The sequence below is a fragment of the Halichoerus grypus genome, chromosome X (assembly GCF_964656455.1).
Source record: "Halichoerus grypus chromosome X, mHalGry1.hap1.1, whole genome shotgun sequence".
NCBI lineage: Eukaryota > Metazoa > Chordata > Mammalia > Carnivora > Phocidae > Halichoerus > Halichoerus grypus.
Window position 1 is genome coordinate 44,193,001 of NC_135727.1, and position 26,786 is coordinate 44,219,786.

General features: G+C 44.8%; 2 protein-coding genes across 2 annotated transcripts in view; one reads left to right on the forward strand and one right to left on the reverse strand.

The window, feature by feature from the left end:
- Window positions 1–4,146: 4,146 nt before the first annotated feature.
- LOC144380376 (histone H2B 1/2-like) overlaps window positions 4,147–26,786 on the reverse strand; it is a 28,343-nt gene continuing 5,703 nt past the window's right edge. Inside the window, exons 2-3 of the mRNA XM_078064011.1 lie at window positions 19,758–19,773; window positions 4,147–4,356 (exon numbers count right to left, since the gene is read on the reverse strand). Coding sequence (XP_077920137.1) covers window positions 4,147–4,356; window positions 19,758–19,773 — 226 coding nt within the window. The remainder of the gene's footprint in view (window positions 4,357–19,757; window positions 19,774–26,786) is intronic.
- Window positions 5,211–5,814, forward strand: LOC144380515 (histone H2B 1/2-like). Its single transcript, XM_078064769.1, has one exon. The coding sequence runs from the start codon at window positions 5,314–5,316 to the stop codon at window positions 5,812–5,814; it is 501 nt and encodes a 166-aa protein (XP_077920895.1). The 5' UTR covers window positions 5,211–5,313.

Here is a 26,786-nt window from a genome sequence, read left to right on the forward strand (position 1 = left end):
CTGGCATTACCCTGGTGGTCGTGTTCAGGTGAAATCATTAAGGTAGGCCTCACCCAGTAGGACTGTTGTCCTTAGGAAAAGGAGAGATTTGGAGTCACAGACACTCACAGAGGGAAGACCACGTGAGTAGATATTGTGAGAACGTGGCTATTTTAGGGCAAAGAGAACGACTTATGAAAGATGCTTGCCTCATAGCCCAGAGACTCACCCACCCATCAGACAATGAGTTTGGACCTCTAGCATCCAGGACTGTGAGGCAATAAATGGACATGTCATTTAAGTTGACCAGTCCCTGGTATTTGATTTAGCAGCCCCACAAAGCTAATATAAACATCCTTCAATCACCACGATTAAAACACCTATGACTAAGCCATCAAGCAAAGGAGAAATAGCCGGTAAAGACTAACAGCTCTTTCCCCCATCCCCACCACCACCGATCTCCAAGGTGGCACAACCAAGGAGGTCTCCTGTGGCTCACCTTGGGACAGCTTCTCACACGTGGGGCCAAGAGCTGTGTCTCAGAGGACGGAGGTCCCCTCATTGGCTGACTCAGGAGAGTGTGGGGCTTGAGCTGCTCTGAACAGAGTCTCCCACCATCCCCATGATGAGGTGTTGCACGTCATGAAATTTGAAGTTTCTCAAAAACAAAAGTTGGTAGCCTGAAAGGAACAGAGTCAGATAAGTCTGGATGTGTCAGAAAAGTAACTTCAGTTTCTAGGGAGCCTGAATAGGTTTTCTTTCTTGAACTCCTGGACTTAGGTATTTCTGTACTGGGTTTGGGTCCTTGCTTGTGTTTTCCAATGAATTGCAATGAATTCCAGTGAATCCCAATGAATTGAATTAATATGAGTAGTGCTTAGAAGAAATTGACTTGGGGGGCACCTGGGTGGCTCAGTCGGTTGGGTGTCTGCCTTCAGCTCAGGTCATGAGCCCAGGGTCCTGGGATTGAGCCCGGCATCGGGTTCCCTGCTCAGTAGGGAGCCTGCTTCTCCCTCTCCCTCTGCTGCTCCTCCTCTTTGTGCGCTCCCTCTCTCTCTCTCTCTCAAATAAATAAATAAATCTTAAAAAAAAAGAGGAGAGACTGACTTGGGTATGCTTGTCCTATTAATACTATTTTCCCGTGTCGATGCTTATGATGTGTTAGCGAAGCAGGAGCCCTTCCCTTATATCATCTTCTTAGTAACCACAGCATTAGACCATGATTGCTCACCAGGTACATTTTTCCTGACTCACCCACTGAAGCGAATAGTCAGATGTATTCACTTTCCACTCTGGACTTCAACATCGAACCCCATTTTCTTTCTCTTTCCCAGATTTCGTGCGTGCCACTCACACTTGCATTCCCAGTCTTCCAACCACAGCCCAATTTGGGTGCATTTTAACCTTGTTTTCCTAGTGCTCCCACTGGATCGGAAATTACAGACGCAAAAGAGCCCACGTGTGCCCTCCCTCCCCGACACACATCACACATGTCCTAATGGATTCCCATTCTTTTTTTTTTTTCTTTAAGTTTTTGTTTTGATTCCAGCTGGTTAACATACAGTGTTATATTAGTTTCAGGTGTACAATATAGTGATTCAACAATTGCATATATCACCTGGTGTTCATCAGGACAAGGACCCTCCTTAAACCCCATCACCTGTTTATCCCATGCCCCCCAGCCCTCCTTTCCCCTGGAAACCATCAGTTTGTTTTCTATAATTAAGAGTCTGTTTCATGAGTCCTCTCCCCTTCCCTCTGTCTCTCCCCTCCCCTCACTTTGCTCATTTCTTTGGTTTCTTAAATTCCACATGTGAGTGAAATCCTAAGGGTCGTGATCCAGCTGTCACTCGCCCTCCTGGCTTGCCCAGTGCCGAGTCAGCTGACTTTCAAAGCTCCAGGCTCCAAGTCCCATTGGTTATACAAACTCACGGTATTCAGCCCTTCTGGTTTCCACAGCCAAACAGTATGGGTATTAGCGTCCCCCGTGTGAGCTCCCTGGTGCGAGGGCCCATTTCTCTGCCCTCTCCCCATGCACAGCTCCCTCCTTCCTGTGGGCAGCCTCCATCTACATTTCTGACCTTCCTAACCTTTCAGATGCAGCTTCCTCCCTATATTTAGTTGTGGGGTTTCTTCTTCCAGTCCTTGGGTTGCTCTCTGGTTTATTTAATATTTGAGGATGATATCTAGTTTTAAATGTGGGACACGGTGAGCTCAGGCTCCTCCTATTCTGCCATCTTCCCAAGCTCCTCTGGATTCACGTTCCTAAAATGACTTTTTAAATAATATGATATGTATGAGACCAATGTGCATGAATAACTGAAAAACCACTGTAATTCATGTGGTCCAAAAAGGCATTTTGAACCAGCAGCACTCAGCATGATAGAAATTAAGTGACTTATGAAACAGAATTTTATTTTTCTAAATGGTCCACAGTCCTTTCTCTGAAAAGGCATATGGCTCTGAAAAGAATTTTGGCTTCAAAAATTTAGTTCCCCATGTAAATGGCAATTTCTAAGGACCCCCCACAGGGATTTACTGGCACTTCATTTTATGGTAGCTTTCCTTGGGTATTTATGCAGCAAAACCCCCATCCCATTTCATATCCCTTTGGCTTTATCTCTCGTCTAATGGGCTCAAGAAAAGGTTGGATTGCTCTAGTTTACCTAGCTTTTGTCTCACTGTTTGGCTCAGAGTGACACCTTTCACAGGTTTCTACATTCAAATCAAAGGTTATTTAGAATTTATTTTAAAAGTTCACATGGAACACACAGCGCACATGAAGAAATAGTGGGTTTTCCTGCAACCTGTAACAGATTTCAAAGGATTGAAGCCCCCACCCCTCCCCCCGCCAGTGTGTTCTTCCTTCACAGATATATAGGAAGCTAGAAGTCAATTAAATGGAAAGCACTTGGATAATCACCAACTACTTTGAAATTCAGCATGTACCTAAAGGAAAAGGAAACAAAGAAAGGAAAAAAAACCATGCACCAAGAAGAAAAACACAATGAGCCTTAAAGTGCATTACCATTACCCTCAGTCTTCCTATCCATCAAATCACTTGAGGTAGAGGAAGGATTCACCTTAGTTCTCTTAATTGCCAAACAGCCTCCTCTTATTTTGATGTAAAACCATAGGGACAGGTCCCACTGTGACATCTGCATGTTTACACTTCAACCACCCTGGTTGAAAGGAAGAGCTTCAACAGAAACCCACAGGCACACGGACAATCACACCACCTTCCCCCTCAATCTCCAGGCTGCCTGACACAGGAAGGCTGTTATTGGTTCAGCCCTAGTCACCCCACCACCCTTTGGGCCAATGGCCGTGGATCCTGCGCTGCCAGTTGCTTATTGGCTGCTGCTAGCGGAGGCTGGGAGCACAGCTGCTCTCATTGGATGACCCCGTCATCCAGGCATAATTGCAGGGCAAGAAGCTTTTTGTGTCAAAAGGGAAAGATGATAGGCTCCCCAGGCACACAATCAGATAAATTTGAATGAAGTAAAGTATGGCTTTCTCTTATTTTATTTATGTATTTATGTATTTATGTATTTATGTATGTATTTATTTATTTATTTATTTTTATTTTATTGTGTTTCGTTAGTCACCTAAAGTAGGCCTTTCCCAAGGTCGGGAGCTTGAGTAGGGCATGATTCTGCATAGTTTGAGTTTTCTGCATGGTGTTTGGGCCTTCTTTCATGTATTTCACTGAATTAGGATGAGGGGATACGTTGAGGGATTGTGAATGTTAAGTGTGACTTTTGTATCTGCTATAGCGCTTCACTTGTTGCTGTATCAACACACTCGAAAATTCTCTAGACGATACTACTCTACACAAGTGGGAGAAGGAGAATACCAAAGGCATGTAAAATTATTGTGGCCCCAACTGTGACGTAGAGTCCCGAAGACGCTGACCTGAAGGAATGGGCCACTTAGGAAAGTGATAAAATGAGACATGGTCAAGGAAAATCATAACAGACTGCAGCACACACATATATTAAAGTGGACTTGCGCACGGTAAAGGTGTTTGAAGAACGGGCAGAATGGCACAGGTCGAAACGCTAGAGTAGGTGGCACTCTGGAGAGTTACAGGTCTCTTTGTGCCAAGTGAGGTGGCTCTGAAAAGAGCCTTTGGTTTGCGAGGTGGTCAGGTGGTCCGGGGGCAGCTCATTTGCATCTGTTGAACATGATGACGGACTTGGTGGCCTCAGACACGGCATGCTTGCCAATCTCCCCGGGCAGCAGCAGGCGCACGGCTGTCTGGATCTCCCTGGAGGTGATGGTGGAGCGCTTCGTGGTGCGGAGCAGGTGAGAGGCCTCGCTGGTGATGCGCTCGAAGATGTCCTTGACGAACGAATCCATGACGCTCACGGCCTCCTGCGAGAGGCTCAGGCCGTCGTGAATATGCCTCAGAACCCTGGGGAAGTAGGTGGCGAAACTGTCGGGGCAGCGGCGGCGGCCGCGGCGGCCACGGCGGCGGCCTCCGCGCCTCGGCTGCTTCTGCTTCGGGCTCTTCGGGTCCGCTGCCGTGGGCTCCTCGGTGCCGAGGCTTTCCTCAGAAGAGGTCTCACAGCCAGGTTCAGCCATGTGGGGCTCGCCTTCCCGACAGCTCAGAAGGAAGGGCACTGGCGGCAGCTTGAGCAGCGCAGGCCCATTTATAGTCGCTTCATTTCCTGACGTCACCAGCAAGTCCTATCTGATTGGACAACATGCAAAACCAAGAAGCGGGTCACTGAGCCAGGTCCTGTCAGATCTGACTGCTTGCCCTCGAGCTTGACCTCTCTTCAGTCAGAGTCGGAATCAGGCGTCCTCTAATTTTCTTGTGACGGCCTCCAGAAAAAAGTTCAAACATTCCGTGTAAAGAAGTAGTGTACCTCCAGATGTCGGGTCACGATCTCAGGGTTGTGAAATACAGAGCAACTTCAGGCTCTGTGCTGAGCTTGGACCCCGCTTGGGAATCTCTCCCTCTCCCCCTGCCCATCCCCCTACTCCCCTCCCTCTCTCTCTGATTCTCTTTAAAAAAAAAATTTCATACTGGAAATCTGGAGGAAACTACACCTTTACAAGGAATGTTTGAACATTTTTCTGGAGGCCGTCACAAGAAAATTAGAGGACGCCTGATTCCGACTCTGACTGAAGAGACGTCAAGCTCGAGGGCAAGCAGTCAGATCTGACAGGACCTGGCTCAGTGACCCGCTTCTTGGTTTTGCATGTTGTCCAATCAGATAGGACTTGCCGGTGACGTCAGGAAATGAAGCGACTATAAATGGGCCTGCGCTGCTCAAGCTGCCGCCAGTGCCCTTCCTTCTGAGCTGTCGGGAAGGCGAGCCCCACATGGCTGAACCTGGCTGTGAGACCTCTTCTGAGGAAAGCCTCGGCACCGAGGAGCCCACGGCAGCGGACCCGAAGAGCCCGAAGCAGAAGCAGCCGAAGCGCGGAGGCCGCCGCCGTGGCCGCCGCGGCCGTCGCCGCTGCCCCGACAGTTTCGCCACCTACTTCCCCAGGGTTCTGAGGAATGTTCACGACGGCCTGAGCCTCTCGCAGGAGGCCGTGAGCGTCATGGATTCGTTCGTCAAGGACATCTTCGAGCGCATCACCAGCGAGGCCTCTCACCTGCTCCGCACCACGAAGCGCTCCACCATCACCTCCAGGGAGATCCAGACAGCCGTGCGCCTGCTGCTGCCCGGGGAGATTGGCAAGCACGCCGTGTCTGAGGCCACCAAGGCCGTCATCAGGTTCAACAGACGCAAACGAGCTGCCCCCGGACCACCTGACCACCTCGCAAACCAAAGGCTCTTTTCAGAGCCACCTCACTTGGCACAAAGAGACCTGTAACTCTCCAGAGTGCCACCTACTCTAGCGTTTCGACCTGTGCCATTCTGCCCGTTCTTCAAACACCTTTACCGTGCGCAAGTCCACTTTAATATATGTGTGTGCTGCAGTCTGTTATGATTTTCCTTGACCATGTCGCATTTTATCACTTTCCTAAGTGGCCCATTCCTTCAGGTCATCGTCTTCGGGACTCTACGTCACAGTTGGGGCCACAATAATTTTACTTGCCTTTTGTATTCTCCTTCTCCCACTTGTGTAGAGTAGTATCGTCTAGAGAATTTTCGAGTGTGTTGATATAGCAACAAGTGAAGCGCTGTAGCAGATACAAAACTCACACTTACCCCATTCACAATCCCTCAACGTATCCCCTCATCCTAATTCAGTGAAATACATGAAGGAAGGCCCAAACACCATGCAGAAAACTCAAACTATGCAGAATCATGCCCTACTCAAGCTCCCGACCTTGGGAAAGGCCTACTTTAGGTGACTAACGAAACACAATAAAATAAAAATAAATAAATAAATAAATACATACATAAATACATAAATACATAAATACATAAATAAAATAAGAGAAAGCCATACTTTACTTCATTCAAATTTATCTGATTGTGTGCCTGGGGAGCCTATCATCTTTCCCTTTTGACACAAAAAGCTTCTTGCCCTGCAATTATGCCTGGATGACGGGGTCATCCAATGAGAGCAGCTGTGCTCCCAGCCTCCGCTAGCAGCAGCCAATAAGCAACTGGCAGCGCAGGATCCACGGCCATTGGCCCAAAGGGTGGTGGGGTGACTAGGGCTGAACCAATAACAGCCTTCCTGTGTCATGCAGCCTGGAGATTGAGGGGGAAGGTGGTGTGATTGTCCGTGTGCCTGTGGGTTTCTGTTGAAGCTCTTCCTTTCAACCAGGGTGGTTGAAGTGTAAACATGCAGATGTCACAGTGGGACCTGTCCCTATGGTTTTACATCAAAATAAGAGGAGGCTGTTTGGCAATTAAGAGAACTAAGGTGAATCCTTCCTCTACCTCAAGTGATTTGATGGATAGGAAGACTGAGGGTAATGGTAATGCACTTTAAGGCTCATTGTGTTTTTCTTCTTGGTGCATGTTTTTTTTTCCTTTCTTTGTTTCCTTTTCCTTTAGGTACATGCTGAATTTCAAAGTAGTTGGTGATTATCCAAGTGCTTTCCATTTAATTGACTTCTAGCTTCCTATATATCTGTGAAGGAAGAACACACTGGCGGGGGGAGGGGTGGGGGCTTCAATCCTTTGAAATCTGTTACAGGTTGCAGGAAAACCCACTATTTCTTCATGTGCGCTGTGTGTTCCATGTGAACTTTTAAAATAAATTCTAAATAACCTTTGATTTGAATGTAGAAACCTGTGAAAGGTGTCACTCTGAGCCAAACAGTGAGACAAAAGCTAGGTAAACTAGAGCAATCCAACCTTTTCTTGAGCCCATTAGACGAGAGATAAAGCCAAAGGGATATGAAATGGGATGGGGGTTTTGCTGCATAAATACCCAAGGAAAGCTACCATAAAATGAAGTGCCAGTAAATCCCTGTGGGGGGTCCTTAGAAATTGCCATTTACATGGGGAACTAAATTTTTGAAGCCAAAATTCTTTTCAGAGCCATATGCCTTTTCAGAGAAAGGACTGTGGACCATTTAGAAAAATAAAATTCTGTTTCATAAGTCACTTAATTTCTATCATGCTGAGTGCTGCTGGTTCAAAATGCCTTTTTGGACCACATGAATTACAGTGGTTTTTCAGTTATTCATGCACATTGGTCTCGTACATATCATATTATTTAAAAAGTCATTTTAGGAACGTGAATCCAGAAGAGCTTGGGAAGATGGCAGAATAGGAGGAGCCTGAGCTCACCCTGTCCCACATTTAAAACTAGATATCATCCTCAAATATTAAATAAACCAGAGAGCAACCCAAGGACTGGAAGAAGAAACCCCACAACTAAATATAGGGAGGAAGCTGCATCTGAAAGGTTAGGAAGGTCAGAAATGTGGATGGAGGCTGCCCACAGGAAGGAGGGAGCTGTGCATGGGGAGAGGGCAGAGAAATGGGCCCTCGCACCAGGGAGCTCACACGGGGGACGCTAATACCCATACTGTTTGGCTGTGGAAACCAGAAGGGCTGAATACCGTGAGTTTGTATAACCAATGGGACTTGGAGCCTGGAGCTTTGAAAGTCAGCTGACTCGGCACTGGGCAAGCCAGGAGGGCGAGTGACAGCTGGATCACGACCCTTAGGATTTCACTCACATGTGGAATTTAAGAAACCAAAGAAATGAGCAAAGTGAGGGGAGGGGAGAGACAGAGGGAAGGGGAGAGGACTCATGAAACAGACTCTTAATTATAGAAAACAAACTGATGGTTTCCAGGGGAAAGGAGGGCTGGGGGGCATGGGATAAACAGGTGATGGGGTTTAAGGAGGGTCCTTGTCCTGATGAACACCAGGTGATATATGCAATTGTTGAATCACTATATTGTACACCTGAAACTAATATAACACTGTATGTTAACCAGCTGGAATCAAAACAAAAACTTAAAGAAAAAAAAAAAAAGAATGGGAATCCATTAGGATATGTGTGATGTGTGTCGGGGAGGGAGGGCACACGTGGGCTCTTTTGCGTCTGTAATTTCCGATCCAGTGGGAGCACTAGGAAAACAAGGTTAAAATGCACCCAAATTGGGCTGTGGTTGGAAGACTGGGAATGCAAGTGTGAGTGGCACGCACGAAATCTGGGAAAGAGAAAGAAAATGGGGTTCGATGTTGAAGTCCAGAGTGGAAAGTGAATACATCTGACTATTCGCTTCAGTGGGTGAGTCAGGAAAAATGTACCTGGTGAGCAATCATGGTCTAATGCTGTGGTTACTAAGAAGATGATATAAGGGAAGGGCTCCTGCTTCGCTAACACATCATAAGCATCGACACGGGAAAATAGTATTAATAGGACAAGCATACCCAAGTCAGTCTCTCCTCTTTTTTTTTAAGATTTATTTATTTATTTGAGAGAGAGAGAGAGAGGGAGCGCACAAAGAGGAGGAGCAGCAGAGGGAGAGGGAGAAGCAGGCTCCCTACTCCCTACTCAATCCCAGGACCCTGGGCTCATGACCTGAGCTGAAGGCAGACACCCAACCGACTGAGCCACCCAGGTGCCCCCCAAGTCAATTTCTTCTAAGCACTACTCATATTAATTCAATTCATTGGGATTCACTGGAATTCATTGCAATTCATTGGAAAACACAAGCAAGGACCCAAACCCAGTACAGAAATACCTAAGTCCAGGAGTTCAAGAAAGAAAACCTATTCAGGCTCCCTAGAAACTGAAGTTACTTTTCTGACACATCCAGACTTATCTGACTCTGTTCCTTTCAGGCTACCAACTTTTGTTTTTGAGAAACTTCAAATTTCATGACGTGCAACACCTCATCATGGGGATGGTGGGAGACTCTGTTCAGAGCAGCTCAAGCCCCACACTCTCCTGAGTCAGCCAATGAGGGGACCTCCGTCCTCTGAGACACAGCTCTTGGCCCCACGTGTGAGAAGCTGTCCCAAGGTGAGCCACAGGAGACCTCCTTGGTTGTGCCACCTTGGAGATCGGTGGTGGTGGGGATGGGGGAAAGAGCTGTTAGTCTTTACCGGCTATTTCTCCTTTGCTTGATGGCTTAGTCATAGGTGTTTTAATCGTGGTGATTGAAGGATGTTTATATTAGCTTTGTGGGGCTGCTAAATCAAATACCAGGGACTGGTCAACTTAAATGACATGTCCATTTATTGCCTCACAGTCCTGGATGCTAGAGGTCCAAACTCATTGTCTGATGGGTGGGTGAGTCTCTGGGCTATGAGGCAAGCATCTTTCATAAGTCGTTCTCTTTGCCCTAAAATAGCCACGTTCTCACAATATCTACTCACGTGGTCTTCCCTCTGTGAGTGTCTGTGACTCCAAATCTCTCCTTTTCCTAAGGACAACAGTCCTACTGGGTGAGGCCTACCTTAATGATTTCACCTGAACACGACCACCAGGGTAATGCCAGGGTAGTAGTCTACCATCAAATGAGGTCACATTTAGAAGAATGAGGGATCAGGAATACAACATATCAATTATGGGAGCACAAAGTTCAACCCGTAAGAGTCAGCCCTCTCGCCCCCCAAATTCATGTCCTTATGTCCACAATGCATTCATCCTGTGTGAATGTCACCAAAAGCCTTCGCCCATTCCAGCATCAATGCAGAGGCAAAATTTCATCTAAATATCCTGTACACCAGATAAGGGTGCATTTCCAGCTATGATTAATGCTGAGGCGTAATTCCTGCCCAGCTGAGAATGTGTGACAGAAGACAAGAAGTTATCTGCTCCCAAAATACAGTGGACGGACAGGCACAGGACAGTCATTACTATTCCAAAATCAAGGTATCGGAAAGGGAAACAAGGGTTCGTGGGTCCAGAGCAAGTTTGGGTCCGAGTAGGAAACATTATATTAGAGCATAAGCATGGAAAAGAATCCTCTCTGGCTCTAGGCTCTGAGCTCTGCTCCCACAAGGGGTGGCAGCCCCACGCTCTCTGCCATGGGAAGTGGCGGCCTCCCACCTGTCCAGGGCTGCTGCAGTACCTTCTTCTGAAGGCCAGGTGTTCCTAACCTTTGGAACCCAGGAGGTAGCCTCGGTCTCAGGAATCAAGGAGAAGATGGCTCTACAGACCCTGGCATTGCGCCTCTGGGTCTGTAGTGGCAGTGGCAGCCCTGCCAGCCCCTGAACCTTCTGTGGGGTCCTTTGCCCCCTTTCCTGAAGAACAGCACACGTTCCCAGTGAGATATATCTGGGGGCCCTTTTCTCGCCTGCCGAATCCCAGCAGTCCCAACAGTCTTCCTTCGTGTTGTCCCATCTCTTTCCCTTTAGGTCTAGCGGGCCACCTTTCAGCCAGCACCAAATGCTCAGAATAAGACACCTGTTGGCTTTCCCTGCAATCCAAAGGGTTCAAGCTATCGCGCAGTATCGCACAGTATCCACACATTTTACTTGCATAACTATGTCTCCATTCCTGGCTTCTGCTGAGATGGTCGATTGGACCCACGTGTCACATGCCTAAGCTCCCAGCTGATGGTTTTCCAGGCACAGCCTTGGCCCTTTTTCCAAAGCAGCCTACCTGGTTAGGCTGAGAAGGTTGCAAATCAGCACGTGCTAGTTTCTTCTCATTTCACGCTACCTTCTTGAATTTACAGCTCTCCTCTGGCATTTACTATGAGCAGCAAGGGGAGACCAGGCCATGCCTTCAACACTGTGCTTACAAATCTCCTCAGCTTATCTGTCCCAGCTTATCATGTGAACGTTCTAGTCTTCACCAAACACAAAACACTGGAACATGGTGTGGGCAAATGCTCTGTCACCCGATAACAAGGATGGCCATTTCTCAAGTTTCCAATAACATGCCTCTAATTTCCATCTGCTACCTCAGCAGCAGCACCCTTCGCACTCACACTTCTAGCAACATAATTTTCATGATGCTCTATGTATTCTCTAAGATGATAAAGTCTTTCCCTACAGCTCTCCTCTTTTCTGTATGAGCCCTCACCTGCAATACACTTAATGTCCATATTTCATCCAACAGTCCCTCAAAGCAATCTCAGCTTGTTCTATCACGTATCTCAAAACTCTACCATCCTTACCCGTTACCCAGTTTCTGCCCCCCCCCCGCCCCATTACCCAGTCTCAGAGCCACTCCCAACTTACTAAGTCTTCGCTACAACTTCATCCCACTTCCGGAATCAAAATCTGCATGAGTGTGCTAAGTCTATCATTACAAAGTACCACAGACTGGGGAGCTTAACAGAGATGTATTGTCTCACAGTTCTGGAGGTTGGAAGTCCAAATCAAGGGTTGTGGGCCAGGTTGCTTCCTTCTGAGATGTGTGAGGGAAGAATCAGTTCCTGGTCTCTCTCTCTTGGGCTCTTACATTACTGACTTCTCCCATTGATTTTGTTGTTGTTGTTGTTGTATTCCCCACATTTTCTTCTCTATGCGCATGTCTCTGTGTGGACATTCCCCCCTTTTATACAGGCAAAAGTCATTTTGGATTAGTATCCGTGCTAAAGAGGGTATTTTACCTTGATTGCCTCATTAATGATTCTATCTCCGAATATGATCCCATTTGTGGTCCTGGGGGTTAAGGATGTCTTCCTATGATTTGGGTGCAAGCGGGGGTGCGGTGGGGGGATAGAACAACCCATGTGAGATATGAAACCTGAGCTGTACACGGGCACATGCACTGCCTCTTCCATCATATTGATTATTTGTTGTCCCGTTAGAGAAGTGAGGTGACCCCATTCACCACCCTTTTACTCAAGACGGTATTAGTGTTGCTTAATTTTATTGTAGTTTTTATTTTTCTAGCTTCCTATCTCTGTAAAAGTGAATATACTCTGATTTCAATTTTTAGAAATTGATTATGGTACTTTTAGCAATCAATATTTGGTCAGTATTTTAAGAATGGCATTTGTACTTTTGAAATACTTTGTAAATGCCCCTGGGAAAGATGACATGCCCTGCCAAACAAATGTGGATAATCTACAAAAATCAAAGAAACTTTCCTTAGCCCATCAGAAGTGCCCCAGGAACCTCCTGGAGTGTCAGATCACAAAACTCATTTAGCTGTGGCAGAACAATATGACTTCCAGGAAAATAGGGTGGGCAGTTCCAGAAAAATGAGGATACCAGAGAAGGCTTCTGTGTGTAGCAAAGACGTGAAGGGGTGCAATGCCTCTTCCATCACTAGGTGCCAAGTCTGGGTTTTTTGTTGTTGTTTTGTTGTTTGTTTGGTCCAATGTAGGAGAACTCGGATGAGCCATTATACCTCCGGAGTTCTCCTTAGGATCATTAGAGTAAGAATTTAGCATCAGTGGCCACCCTTGTAAGGTTTATTGCTTATTGTCCTTCTGGAATTTTTGAAAAATCTAATGAAAGGATTTGGAAAAATACGGAATTTATTCTGTAAGGCCAGTGGGAAAAATTATCAGGAAATCAACGACCAGGAAATTGTCCTTGGTAGTGCCTCATGATGGGGAAAAATATTTGGGGAGCCAAAGGCTCTTCGCCACCATGCCCGTTTTCAAAGGTACAACGGTGAGCCTCTTTGCATAAACAGCCTTCCACTGAGGCACTTCCTTTCTATCATGCTCACTGCTGCTGTTTCAAAGTCCCCGTGTTTGTCCATATGGCACACAAAGGTTTTGCGTCTTGCTCTTACGTACTGGTCCCATATGTATCGTTTTATGTGAGAAGTCATATTAAGAAATGGAATCCGTTAGGTCATTTTTGCACTCCTTTGGGTGCTTTGCTCCGTAAGTTCAGAAATCAAATAGCAGCATGAGTAAAACAACATCGAATGCACCATATAGACTGTGAAGACTGGGAGTGTGAAGGTGAGTGACAGATACAAACTCCAAGATGCAGTGAGGAAAAATGGATGTTGAGGCCTAGACAAAAGGGAAGTGAGTGCCTCTGATCACTTCTGAAGGCAACTGAGGACAAAGGGCATCTGCTGAGCATTCATTCTCTAATAGTGTGGTTAATGGTAAAGACTGATTGAGAGAAGTGGATTTGTTGCTTAAGTAACAAATTATAAGCCACCACCCTGGGAAAATAGTACTAATAAGTCGAACATGCCCTAATGAAACTTTTTTATTAAGGATTTTATTTATTTATTTGATGGAGAGCGAGAGTGCGAGAGTGAGGACAAGTAGGCAGAGCGGCAGGCAGAGGGAGAGGAGAAGCAGGCTCCCCACTGAGCAGAGAGCCTGATGAGGGGCTCAATCCCAGGACCCTGGGATCATGACTTGAGCCAAAGGCAGCCGCTTAAACAACGCAGCCCCCGCGTGCCCACCCCCAATCAAACTTATTCAACATTACTTTTGCTATGGAATTCTTGGAAAAACAGAAGAGAAAACCCAAAGTCAGTACAGACATCGCTAAATCAAGAAGTTCAGGAAATAATTCCTATTTCAGGCTCCCTAGGAACTGTAGCTAACACTTTAAGTAGCCCAGATTTATCTGACTCTATACTTCCCAAGCCTGTAATCTTTTCTTGTGGAAATCACAAATCTTCAGGACTTGCAGATCGGCTTCATGAGGATGATGGAGGCTTCTAGTCAAGGCAACTCAAGCCTCAGTCAGCTGGGAGTTAGCCAATCAGGGATGTGGAGCCGCTGACTCACGGCATTGGGCCCAGTGTGAGGTCAGGTGTCTCAGGCTGAACCAGTAAGAGTCTTACTGGGTGCTCAGCCTCTGCGATTGAGGGGGAATCTGGTATGATACTTGACCTGCCGTTTGTTTCTTTGTTTGACTAGCTGCACGCTTTTAACCGTGAGGAGAAGGATCTGAATCCGGGCCTGTGCGTGGACGTATCTCTCACCACTTCCATCAGGTCAGAGGAGAACTGTTCAAATTAATAGTGGTAAAAAGATTTCCCTTGATGTCGACCATGTATTTTAACTCAGGCTATTTGAATGTACAGTTGTTTTTTTTTTTTTTTTTTTTGATGTTGTTGTTGTTTTTTACCGCTTGCTACATGGGCCTGAGCAAGTAAGACCCATCACAGTACATACTCGGCTTTGCATGAAGTGGTGCTTGAATGACTACAAACTTTGAGAAAACTGGACTGTTTCCTACTGGGAAAAGGAGGTGCCAAGGAAAATTCTATTCCCGGTCCTTAGTTCTGAGTGAGGGGGAAAAAAAATTTTCCCTGAGAATGTGCATTCACACGAGTGTCCTGGTGTAGCTCTGGGGTTCAGGTTAGCATTACCAGCATGATGCCAACAGTTCCCGGTCACAAACGCAGACACATGGCAAATGCACTTCTAATCCTTCCCGGAGGAGTAACCTTAATTGAGGTTGTTACAGGATTCTTGCAGATAAAGTCCTCCTATACACGCACACTATCCCAAAACAAGCCACCCTTCTCAAAATCAAACAAGAAACCAAACTGGAAAGTTCCAAAGTATTATTACCAATTGCCAACTTTAAAAAACGGCTAAAACGTTTATATAAATAACTACAAGAGGGACGCCTGGGTGGCTCCGTCGGTTAAGCATCTGCCTTCAGCTCCGGTCATGATCCCAGGGTCCTGGGATCGAGTCCCACATCGGGCTCCCTGCTCAGCGGGGAGCCTGCTTCTCCCTCTGCCTGCCGCTCCCCCTGCTTGTGCGCGCTCTCTCTCTCTGACACATAAATAAGTAAAATCTTTAAAAAATAATTACAAGACATGTAAAATATGAGTAGGAAGCGACTAGTTATCAAAAATGTCTTAAATGGTTTTCTAGTCTTGAAAATAGGAACCGCTAGATTAAAAGATCCACACAAGTTTACACAGCAAAGGAGACACACCAGATAGAGAGAATGGGTGAACTAGAAGATAGGTGAAAGAAATAAGACAGAACGCCTCATAGAAGGATAAAGACAAAAATAGGATGAGAGTGAGGCAAAGAGACTTAGGGAATGGGGTAAGTAGTTATTAAGTGCATCTCATAGGCATTCCAGAAGCAGAAACTTGGATGAATTTTGGAAGAATAACATTCAAAGACAAATGTCTGGTAATTTCCCCAAATTTAAGGAAGCCATGACATCCCGGATTCAGGGAGCACATGTGGATACATTGGAGTAAAGCTAGGATATAAGCATAGAGAGCAAGATAGCAGACAACAGGGCACGGTGCCTAAAAATGGAATACCGAATAATGTGATAACATACCTCTTTTCACCAAGAAATGGAAGCCAAAAGCTAGTGCTGAGAGAAAACGACTGTCAAACTACGGTTGCCTGGGTAGCCAGAGTATCATTTGATAATGAGGCGATGATAGACATGAAGATGTTCCAACCAGAACTCTCCTCACAGACAGACTCTGCTTCAGCTGCTGAGAGTGCAGTCAGCTGGCAGTCCTCAGCCATTGGCCCTTTTAGGCACTACCTCAGCTGCAGAGAGCCGCCTTGTCCGAGCTCTGGGACTTCCCCTGATGGCCACATCCAATGTCTGATCAACAAGAGTTGATTAGTATAGGTCCCTCTGGTGGTTTCTTAGACAATTTGGGTAAATTGGCGTGTGTGTGTGTGTGTGTGTGTGTGTGTGTGTGGTTTGTTTTTTTTTTTTCACCCAACAACACTTATATTTGGTCAGCAATTCTAGTGTGCGGGTATGGTTTTTACAACCTAACTAGTGTTAAGAAAACAATTTTAAACTTGGCAAATGCTGCTAAAAACATTAAAAACCTTTTTGGTGTTTTTATCTGTATGACTACTTCTTTGTGTGCTGTGTTTGGAGACTATGGTTTTTGCCGTTTCTCCTGAGGGTCTTGGTCAGAACTCGGGGCAGGTGCTCGTCAATTATGTCTCTTGATTTGCACCAGCACTCTGCTGGCCATGCGAGAGTTCCTGCCCAAGCTATGGTGGCTTAGCCCAGGACAACAGTCCATTCTGAGTAGTAGGAGAAATGGCCCCCAATTGGCCAGTCATTCCTCTGGAACTAGGGGCCTGGGATATGGAGGTCAGACTCTCTCAGTAAGCCGAAGTTGAAAAGCCTACAATCTTTGGTGCTTCTGGTGAAGTGTTCCCAGAGCTCCCCTGCTGGGGCATCAGTGAACAAATGTTGTTGGTTGACCTTTCTTCTCACTGGCGTGTTTGTGTAGGACTTCTGAGAGAGGCAACAGGAAGCTTAATACCAACTCTGATTAGTTGATACGATGCCTGGAAAGCCAGAAGAGGGGAAAGGATCTTCAGAGGGACCCATCTGTGGTAGCTGCAGGTTCCAGGCTGTCAGGAGGAAGAGGACTTTGGGGTACACTGGGAATGGGCCCTCTGGGACTGGTCCTTCTCCCTCTCCTCTCCTGTAGTGGCACCTGTTGGGTTAGGCTGAGCAGCTGACAATGATAGTAGTTGCTTGGAAAGGTAAGCAAACTGGTCCTGACAAACTGGCCTGTGTGCCCAGGCCTGTTCTGATTTATTTGTTAGTCGTGGTTTTGCCATCTGTGAAGATCAGCATCTGGTTGCTTGGCAAGAAAAAAGAAAAGGTATGCAAGTGACTGTGACAGAATGGAGGCTCGCTGGGGATTCCTGGCGGCTTGACTTTCTCTCCATTCTACTCTGGACACTACTGGGCACTACTCTGGTCTTGCCCCACCAGGGCAGGCCAGGCATGCACATGAGAGCTCTGCTTGTGAATTTCTGGGATCTCCTGTTATCTCTTGTGGACATACCTGAAGATTCAGAGGGCATTTCACCAGGCATTTCAGCAGTTCCACAGACAACCACGCCAATCTCATATCCTCACCTCTTGCTTTGTGCAGAAAACATGGGGAAATAAGATTCAGCTCTGGTTTATCCCATTCTGCTGGCCCTTCCTTACAGCGTTTACAAACTAGCACCACGAGGAGCTATTATGAGATGTGTAATTACTTATGACCAGTTGAAATCCCCCCCCCCCCACCTCTTAATTGTAACTCCTTAATATACCGTCTTTGGGTAGATAAATGAAAAGGGACTGGTCCAATTTATGCCACCCTTTCTTGTGTGCTGCTCCCTACCTGCCAAAAAAGGGTCCCTCCCCCCCCCCCCACACACACACAAAGTAATTGAATAGAAAGGGAAGGTGCTCACATATTGCTACCTCCTGTTACACATTCATTAACTGTTTAAGCCCAGGCATCATTTTCTTCCTCTCTCCCAATGTACTCATGTGTTTCCATCACCACCACCTTACCTTTGCTGTCATTTTAAGAGATGGACACTTTGACTCTGGGTCTCCAGAGCATCCTGGTTTCTAGCAAGTCCTGCTCCAATGGCACTTACTGCTTATCAGAAATAAGGTAATGATGTGCAATATAAAGTATTCCAATAAAAACAAGACTCTCCCAAGATCTGTTACTGTGTTGATGTTGAAAATCAGCAGACAAAATGCACAATGAAATGGAATGTTTGAAAGATTATCTGACCGAGGTCCCAAGAAGTTTAGAGGGCACCGGATTTCCCTCTCTAATTGTCTGATGTGATGTGAAGCTCGAGGGTATGCAATCACAGGGGACACGGCCTGGCATAGAGCCCCACTTCCCTGCATTGCATTTTGTCCAATCAGATATGGAGGTTGCCCGTGACGTCAGGAAATGCAGTGAATATAAATGGGCCAGCGCCCCTCTGCAGCCGCCATTGTCCTTCCTTCCGAGCTGTCGGGAAGGCGAGCCCCACATGGCTGAGCCTGGCTGTGAGACCTCTTCTGGCGAATGCGTGGGCACGGAGGAGCCCACAGAAGTGGACCCGAAGAGCCCGAAGCACGAGCAGCCAAGGCGCCAATGCCGCCGCCGCCGCCGCCGCCGCTGCCCCAACAGTTTCGCTATCTACTTCCCCAGGGTTCTGAAGCAGGTTCACGAGGGCCTGAGCCTCTCGCAGAAGACCGTGAGCATCTTGGATTCGTTCGTTAAGGACATCTTCGAGCGCATCGCCGACGAAGCCTCTCGCCTGGCTCGCTCCACCAAGTGCTCCACCATCACCTTCAGGGAGATCCAGACAGCCGTGCGCCTGCTGCTGCCCGGGGAGATTGGCAAGCACGCCGTGTCTGAGGCCACCAAGGCCGTCATCAGGTTCAACGCACGCGAATGAGCTGCCTCAGGACCGCCTGACCACCTCGCAAACCAAAGGCTCTTTTCAGAGCCACCTCACTTGGCACAAAGAGACCTGTAGCTTTAAAAAGTGGGACGAACTCTAGAGTTGTTGTTCTTGTTGTGGCATTCTGCGGATATTTAAAGTAGTTTCACTTTGAACCAAACAGGATCGGCACTGCTTTAATGTATATTTGAGTGCAGTTTATTCCTTGGACAACTGTGGACTCTCCTTAACCATGCCGCTTTTCTTGGCTTTCCCAAGCAGTCATTTCTGCTAGATATTTCTGTAGGTCAGCCTCAGTGGGGGTTATTTTTGCGATAATGATGTTTACCTTTTTCTCTCTCATTCTCTCATGAGCGTGTGGTGAATTTTTCAGAGGTTCGTTATGGGTGATATGGCAACAGATAACGTGCAGAAGCTGATATAAGAATCCATCTGACTTCTGTTAGGCGGGTTATTGAAGAGACTTTTAAGTATCTGAAGCAACGTCAATCTCCTTTATGCTTTTATAGAAAAAAATATTTTTCATATGCATTTGAAATTGATGTTAACGTCATAGAATGGGTTCCTATTACAATTTTTAAATGGATTCTGGAATACATTTATGAAAATTTCTGTCGTAATGTTGTGTACAGTAAATATTGGCAGATGTTATTGACAAAACGGCTTTGGTGGTTCCTCTTTATTTATTTACTTGTTTTTGTTTTGTTTGTTTCTTTAATCAGGTCTTTTATTTCAATAGCAGAGAAAGCAGTACTGTCATAGTTGTGATAATATCACCCTCGCACTGTACAATGTTTTTTAGTTTACGGCATATTTTTACAGGTACTATTTTATCTGGTGTTTACAACAATGCTATCATAACTAGTTTATTACAGAAGCAACTCAGATCCAGAGAGCACAGAGTCCCAAAACTCGTAAGTGCAAGATCGGTTCTTGAACGCAGGAGATCCACACGCTCCACCAAGGTCCATAAGAAAATGTGGAGAAAAGACATACAGTTGAAATAATTTTCCTGGTGCTTAAGAAAACTGTATTCGGTTACTTCTTACCACCTCTCATTTAAATTCGTCATCTTCTTTATCTTGTCCCCCCACCCCCACCATTCTTACTACCTAAAGATTGAAAATATGGCTCATTCATTCACTCAACAGAATTCTTGGTATCTACTCTATCTGGAATAGACACTGCAAATATGTCTATGAGTAAAAAAAACAAACGACCATGCCTGACTTCAGGTTGCATTTGCTTAGAGTCTGCTAAGGTTCCTGTTTATTTCTAAGAGTGTAACGTTTCCCAAGGTAAAGCTGTTCTACATGTTTACTCATGTGCGGTGCAATCCGATCAACTAAAACTATTTAGGTTCTCTTTTTTTTTAGCGTTTAAATCTTTTTAAAATTTAATTTCCAAATATTCGCAAATACTTTTTGACTGTAATGCTGATAAAAAGATTTCTTGTCACTTTCGGGCTCTAATAAGAATGATAGTAGCATTTCATCAGCAAAGGTGGTATTAAGATTTTGTTTGAGATCTATGTGCTCAGAATAACAATTTTGGTTTTCTGAGCCATTTCAGGTCACTTATTCGATAGGAAACATGCCCTTTCAGTAGCTTTAGCGGCCATTGCAAACACTCTTTTCTCTTGGTTTATTTAAGTAAATTATCGCTGTTCCAATATTAAAATTTCCTTAAATTTGTGGAAGGGAAGCCCTTCATTGGAGGCACTTCGAAGAAGTATGTAGCCCGGAGATACGTATTGTGTGGTTTGTTTGCTGATGTCGTTTAGGCCTACCTTCCCCAATCAGAAGTGATCTGAAAGCTCTAAGTTCATCTGAGCTCTTTCTTTACTCCCAATTTTATCAGCATTCACATCTATTTCTTAACCTCATTGAAATGCAAGCCCGACACTAATCACCCTACTTCATTCTCCAACTCATTCCTCTTTCTTCAAAAGGAGTTGTTGTCACAATCCCTGAGTGAGTGATTTTGCATTTTCTCACAAGACGGGCTCCAAGATGCCCTAAGATTAAGAATGTCAGTGTGCTGCCTGGAGCTTTCTGCTCTACCTACCTTTAGAAGGTGCTCAAACAGGTTCGCCCTGATTAACAGTATCTATTCTGAGGGTATGACCATCATGCGCCCCGCTGTTAGTGATCGTCTCCATCATCCAGTGAACTGCTTTTGAGGGCACTCAGTCAGCAGATCCAATTTTTGCTTTTACCTGGAATGTGAACTTCCTGAGAAGAGAGACCTTGTCTCATTTGCTGTCATATATCAGGACTGAGTACCATGTATGGCGCTCGGTAGGGACTCAGTATTTGCTGAATAAATATGGGAAGACGGAGGAGAGCAGATGGTCTAGAGTCCCAGAAGAGGCGGTGATGGCTTGGGAAAGAAAAGGCAAACCGCAGTGGGTTGAGGAGTGAGTGGTGGATGAGGAATGGAGATAGAAATAGGGTACTCTTTCAAAGAAGAGGGATACCGGTCAGTAAGTAGGAAGAGAGTGTTAATGGTATCACAGAAGAGGGTTTTTTTTTTTAGGATTGGGAGATAGGACAATGTCTAGAGGTAGTCAGTAACAGTGGCTGAATCTCAGTTAATGGTATTGCTGTTACATTACTATCATCATCACCATACCTCTAGCATAAGATTTTCCATAAAGTATCCCCCTTTCGTCAGAACCCCAGTGGACCAGTTCTCTATTCCTCCCCTCGGGCTGTGAGTTCTCCATCAAGATAGCATTCTACCGAGCTCTGTCATATACAGGCCGTGTGGCATTAGGCTGCTTGCTTCATTTCCTTTTCTCTTAACTGGAATGACCCACACCTATTTTAACAGGATAAAGAAAGCTAGCTTGGGCCCTCTCTCCAACCCCACTCCTGGCAGTCCTTTAAGAAGGCCCAGCTTCCATGGGGCCCTGTGTTTTGATTTTTACTGCAGAGAGGTGCTGGGCCCTGTCAATTCTCCATGAGTCCTGGGCAATTAAATGCTGCTTCTTAATCAAACTCTGACTGTAGATTTATTTGTTCCAGGCATTGGCAATACAAAGCACCACCAATGGGTAACATTTCACGAGGACTTACTAGGTGTCAGGTGTCAGGAGCTTTATATGCATGTATTTTTAATCTAAGAAACACGTAATGCTTAATATATACTAGAAATATTTCTAAGCACTTCAAATGTGGCAACTCATTTAACCCTCCTAAGAGTCCCATGTTCCAGACGGGGAGACCAAGGCACAGAAAGATGAAGTAAGTTGCTCAATGTCAATGAGCTAGTAAGCAGAAGAGCTAGGACTGGAAACCAGACCACCTGGCGCTAGGTTTTGGGCCCTCACACCACTACAGTGTAAAGCTCCTGGCTTAAGCTTGACAACAGTCCAGTGAAGCTGGTACTGTTATTCAACTCCATTTTCCCCTGAGGCTCAGAGAAATTAGGTTACTTTCCTAAAGTCACACAGCTGATAAGCGGTAGACCAGGTTTGAATGAGGTTTGTCTGACTCGGAAGCTTATAACCATTTGGATGGCATGCAAAGTCCTTCCTCTAACAATTTCATCCTTTTGGCTATATGTGCATATCACCAATACAATTGTTTATTGAATATAGCTATTTTAAGGAACGTATTTTCAAGATTTTTGAAAACATTTTCCTAAGCCATAATATCTGCAACGTCACAGGATAACATGGTGTTCGTATATTTTAAATTCACACTAACTAAACTGCTTAACTGTAAGAAAAAAAATCTGTGTACCACTTAAAACCATCTCGTGTGCCTGCAGAGGCATGTATACCACACTTGGGGATGTATTACATTCTATCACACTTCTAACCCACGGCCCACCCTTCATCCCCAAAGTTCTGTTCAAACCACTTTTCCTAAAAACCACAGGGGATGTTGGTTTCCTTCCTGGACTCAGAGAGACGTACATTGAGTGGACTTCCTAAGCTGCTCACAACCCACTGGTCAGAACATTACTTGCATTCCACTGATGTTTGGTGGTGGGGGGCGTGGACGGGTAGTTCCAGGGAATCATTCATCGGACACAGCAGAGCTAACGAAAACACTGATCAACACTTTTAGAACATTTTAGTTTTGTGGCAAAACACGGCTGTCTTAGGAAGGAGAAGAGTGGCAGAGTGCGCTCTCTATTAAAACATGTGCTGAAGAACAGGAGGTGCCAACTGGTTAAGGGCCTGCCGGAGTTGGCAGGATAGCCTTGGATGGTGCTTGAAAAGACATGTCAGAGATCTCAACCGACCACAGTTGTCAGTAAAACACGTGTGGCAAGGAGTGCAAAAGCAAGCCATGTACACCTCGTCTGCCAAGGCTAAAACCTCAGAGGAGAAGGGAGTGTGGGAGGGTGCTTAGCGGCCAACAAAGCCCTCCTTATAACCACTTCACAGGTACCTGGTTGAAGGAAATTAACCAGACTGTGGAGAGGACGGCCAGGGCTGGGTGAATGGGCTCACTTCCTGTGCCATGTGCGAGGAAATGATACAGCCCAAATTTACTGAGTGCTCATTACATCTCTCATGCTAAGCATTTTACTTCCATCATCTCATTTAATGCTCATAACCACCCTCTGAGGTGGCTACTACTTTCATTCCCTTTTTTACGGATGAGACAGCACAGGCTCAGGGAACTTCCCTAATGGCACACAACTGGTAAATAGTAAAGCTGGGATTTGTACCCAGGTCGGTCTGGCTTCAAATCATGTAAAACCAGGCCATATCCTGCGGACTGAAATGGATACTTAGGATGTTTCCATATCTTGGCTATCGTAAATAATGCTGCAATGAACATGTTAGTGCCCATTCACTGTACCCGTTTTCTTCAGATAAATACCCCAAAGTGGAATGTTTGCATCATATGGTACTTTTAATTTCTTGAGGAACCTCCATGCTGTTTTCTACAGTGGTGCACCAATTTACATTCCATACATTACCAACGGTGCACGAGACTTCCTTTTTCTCTCCATCCTCACAAGCATTTGTTATTCCCAGTCTTTTGGTTATAGCCATTCTAAGTGGTGGGAAGTTTTACCTTGTTGTGGTTTTGGTTTGTCTTTGCCTGATTAGTGATATAGAAGACCTTTTCAAGTACCTGTTGGGCATCTGTAAGGCTTCTGTGGAAAAATGTCTATTCAGATCTTTTGCCCCGTTTTTAATCAAGTTGTTTGATTTTTCTTTTTTCTGCTTTTGAGTTTTTGGAAGTCATTTTGTATTTTGGATATTAACCCTTTATCAGATACATGATTTGCAAGTATTTTCTCCCGTTGGGGAGGTTGCCTTTTCATTTTGTTGACAATTTCCTTTGCTGTGCAGAAGCTTTTAGTTTGATGTAGCCCCATTTGTTTATATTTGTTGTTGTTGTCCTTCCTCTAGGTGTCAGATCCAAAAATAAATAAATAAATAAATAGCCAAGACTGATGTCAAGAAGCTTACCACCTATGATGTCTTCCAGGCGCTTTGTGGTTTCGCGTCTTACATTTCATCTTTAGCCCATGGTGTAAGACGGTGATCCCATTCCATTCTTTTGCATGCGGCTGTCCAGGTTTCCCAATACCACTGAAGAGACTGTTCTTTCCCCCGTTGTATATTCTTGGCTCTTTTTGTAAATTAATTGACCGTATATGTCTGGATTTCTTTCTGAGCTCTCTATAGTCTCATCTGTTGATCTCGGCATCTGTTTTTATGCCGATACCATACTGTTTTGATTGTTATAGCTTTGTAAAAGTGATTGAAATCCAGGAGTGTGAGGCCTCCGGCTTTGTTCTTCTTTCTCAAGACTGCGCTATTTTGGGCTTTGTGTTTGTTTGATTGATTGTTTGTGCTTCCATACAAAGTTTAGGATTGTTTGTTCTATTCTTGTGAAAAATGCCATTGAATTTCGGTAGAGATTGCACTGCATCTCTAGATTGCATTGGGTAGGATAGACATTTAACGATACCAACTCTTCCCATCCCTGAGGATGGAATGTCTTTCCATTTATTTGTGTCTTCTTCAATTTTTTTCTTCATCATCTTATAGTTTTCAGTGCACAGGTCTTCTGCCTCCTTGGTTAAATTTAATCCCAGTTGTTTTCTTCCTTATGATACGACTGTAAATGGATTGGTTTCTTGATTTCTCTTTCTTATAGGTCATTTGCAGCGTGCAGAAATGCAACAGATTTTTGCAGTTTGATTTTCCTGCAACTTTACTGAATCCATTTATTAGTTCTAACAGTGTTTTGGTGGAGTCTCTCGGGTTTTCTATATGTGACATTAAGTTGTCTGCAAATAGTGACAGTTCTACTTCTTCCCTTACAATTTGGATGCCTTTTCATTTCTTTACTTGTCTAAATGCTCTGGCTAGAACTTTCAATATTTTGTAGAATAAAAGTGGCAAAGGTGGGCGTTCTTATCTTGTTTCTGATCTCAGAGAAATTGCTTTCAGCTTTTCACCATTGAGTATGACGTTGGCTGTGGGCTTGTCACACATGGCCTTTACTATGTTGAGGTGTGTCCCCTCCATCCCCACTTCCTCAGAGGTTTTTTTTTTTTTTTTTTTTTAAATCAGAAACGGGTATTAAGTTTTATCAAATACTCTTTTCTGCATCTACTAAGACGATTATATGATTTTATCCTTTGTCTGGTTAATGCAGTGTATCACAATTTTTGATTTGCCTATGTTGCACCATCCTTGCATCACAGAGATAAATTCCACTTGATCATGGTGAATGATTTTTTTTAATGTGCTCTTGGATTCAGTTTGCTAATGGTTTTTCTTTCATTGAGGATATCTGTATCTATATTCATCAGAGACATTAGTCTGTCATTTTCTTTTCTTATGGTGTTCTGATCCGGTTTTGGGGTCAGAGTAATGCTGGCCTTGTAAAATGAGTTTGGGAGTATTCCTTCCTCTCCAGTTTTTGGGAAGAATTTGTGAAGTGTTGGTGCTGGTTCTTTAAATGTTTAGGTAGAAGTCACCAGGGAAACATCTGTTCCTGGGATTTTCTGCTTTGGCAGGTTTTGAGTAATGATTCAATCTCTGTACTTGATATTGGCCTGTCAGATTCTCGGTTTCTTCATGATTCCGTCTTGGTGGGTTGTGTGTTTTAAGAATCTATCCATTTCTTTTAGGTGATCCATTTGTTCGCATATAACCATTTGTAGTAATCTCTCATGATCCTTTGTATTTCCATGGTGTCAGTTGTAGTGTCTCCTCTTTGATTACTGATTTTACTCATTTGAGTCCTCTCTCTGTTTTTCAGAGTTAGCCTAGCTAAAGTTTCACCAATTTTATTTCTCTTTTCAAATAACCAGCTCTTAGTTTCACTAATCTTGTCCATCCTTTTCTCTGGTCTCTGGTACATTTATTTCCACTTGGATCTTTGTTCCTTTCTCCCATCTCCTGACTTTGTGTTTAGTTTGTTCTTTTTTCTAGCTCCTTGAGCTGAAAAGTTAGGTTGAGGTCATTCTTGTTTCTTAATGTAGGTGTTTGTCACTGTAAATGTCCCTCTTAGAATGGCTTTAGCAGCAACCTGTAGGTTTTGATATGCTGTGATTCCATTTGCATTTGCTTCTGGATTCCCCCTTTTGATTTCTTTTTGACCCAAGTGTTATCCAGAAGCATGTTGTTTAGTTTCCACATACTGGTGAATTTTCTACCTTTTTGCCTGTTAGTGATATCTCATTTCATACGCTTGTAGTTGGAAAAGATAGTACGATTTTAATGTTCTTACGTTTGCTAAGGCTTGTTTTGCGATCTACCTTGGTGAACGCTCTGTGTGCACTTGAGAAGAATGTGTATTCTGCTGCTGTTGGATGAAATGTTCTATATATGTCTGTTAAGTCCATTTTTCCTACAGTATGGCTCAAGTCCAATGTTTCCTTGTTGATGTTCTGTCTGGACGGCCCATCCAATATTGAAAGTGGGCTATTGGAGGCACCTGGGTGGCTTAGTCGGTTAAGTGTCTGTCTTAGCTCAGGTCATGATCCCAGGGTCCTGGGATCGAGCACCATGTTGGGCTCCCTACTCAGTGGGGAGCCTGCTTCTCCCTCTCCCTCTACCTGCCACTGTCCCTGCTTGTGCTCACTCTCTCTGTCAAATAAATAAATAAAACCTTAAGAAATTGGGGTATTGGAGTCCCCTTGTATTATCGTATTATTGTCTATTTCTCCTTTCAGTTTTTTAAGGATTTGCTTAATATATTTAGGTGCTCCAATGTTGAGTGCATATTTATGATTGTTATACCTTCCTGAGGGATTGACCCCCTCATCATTACCTAATGACCATCTCTGTCTCCTGTTACCATTTTGGCTTAAAGTCTATTTTGCC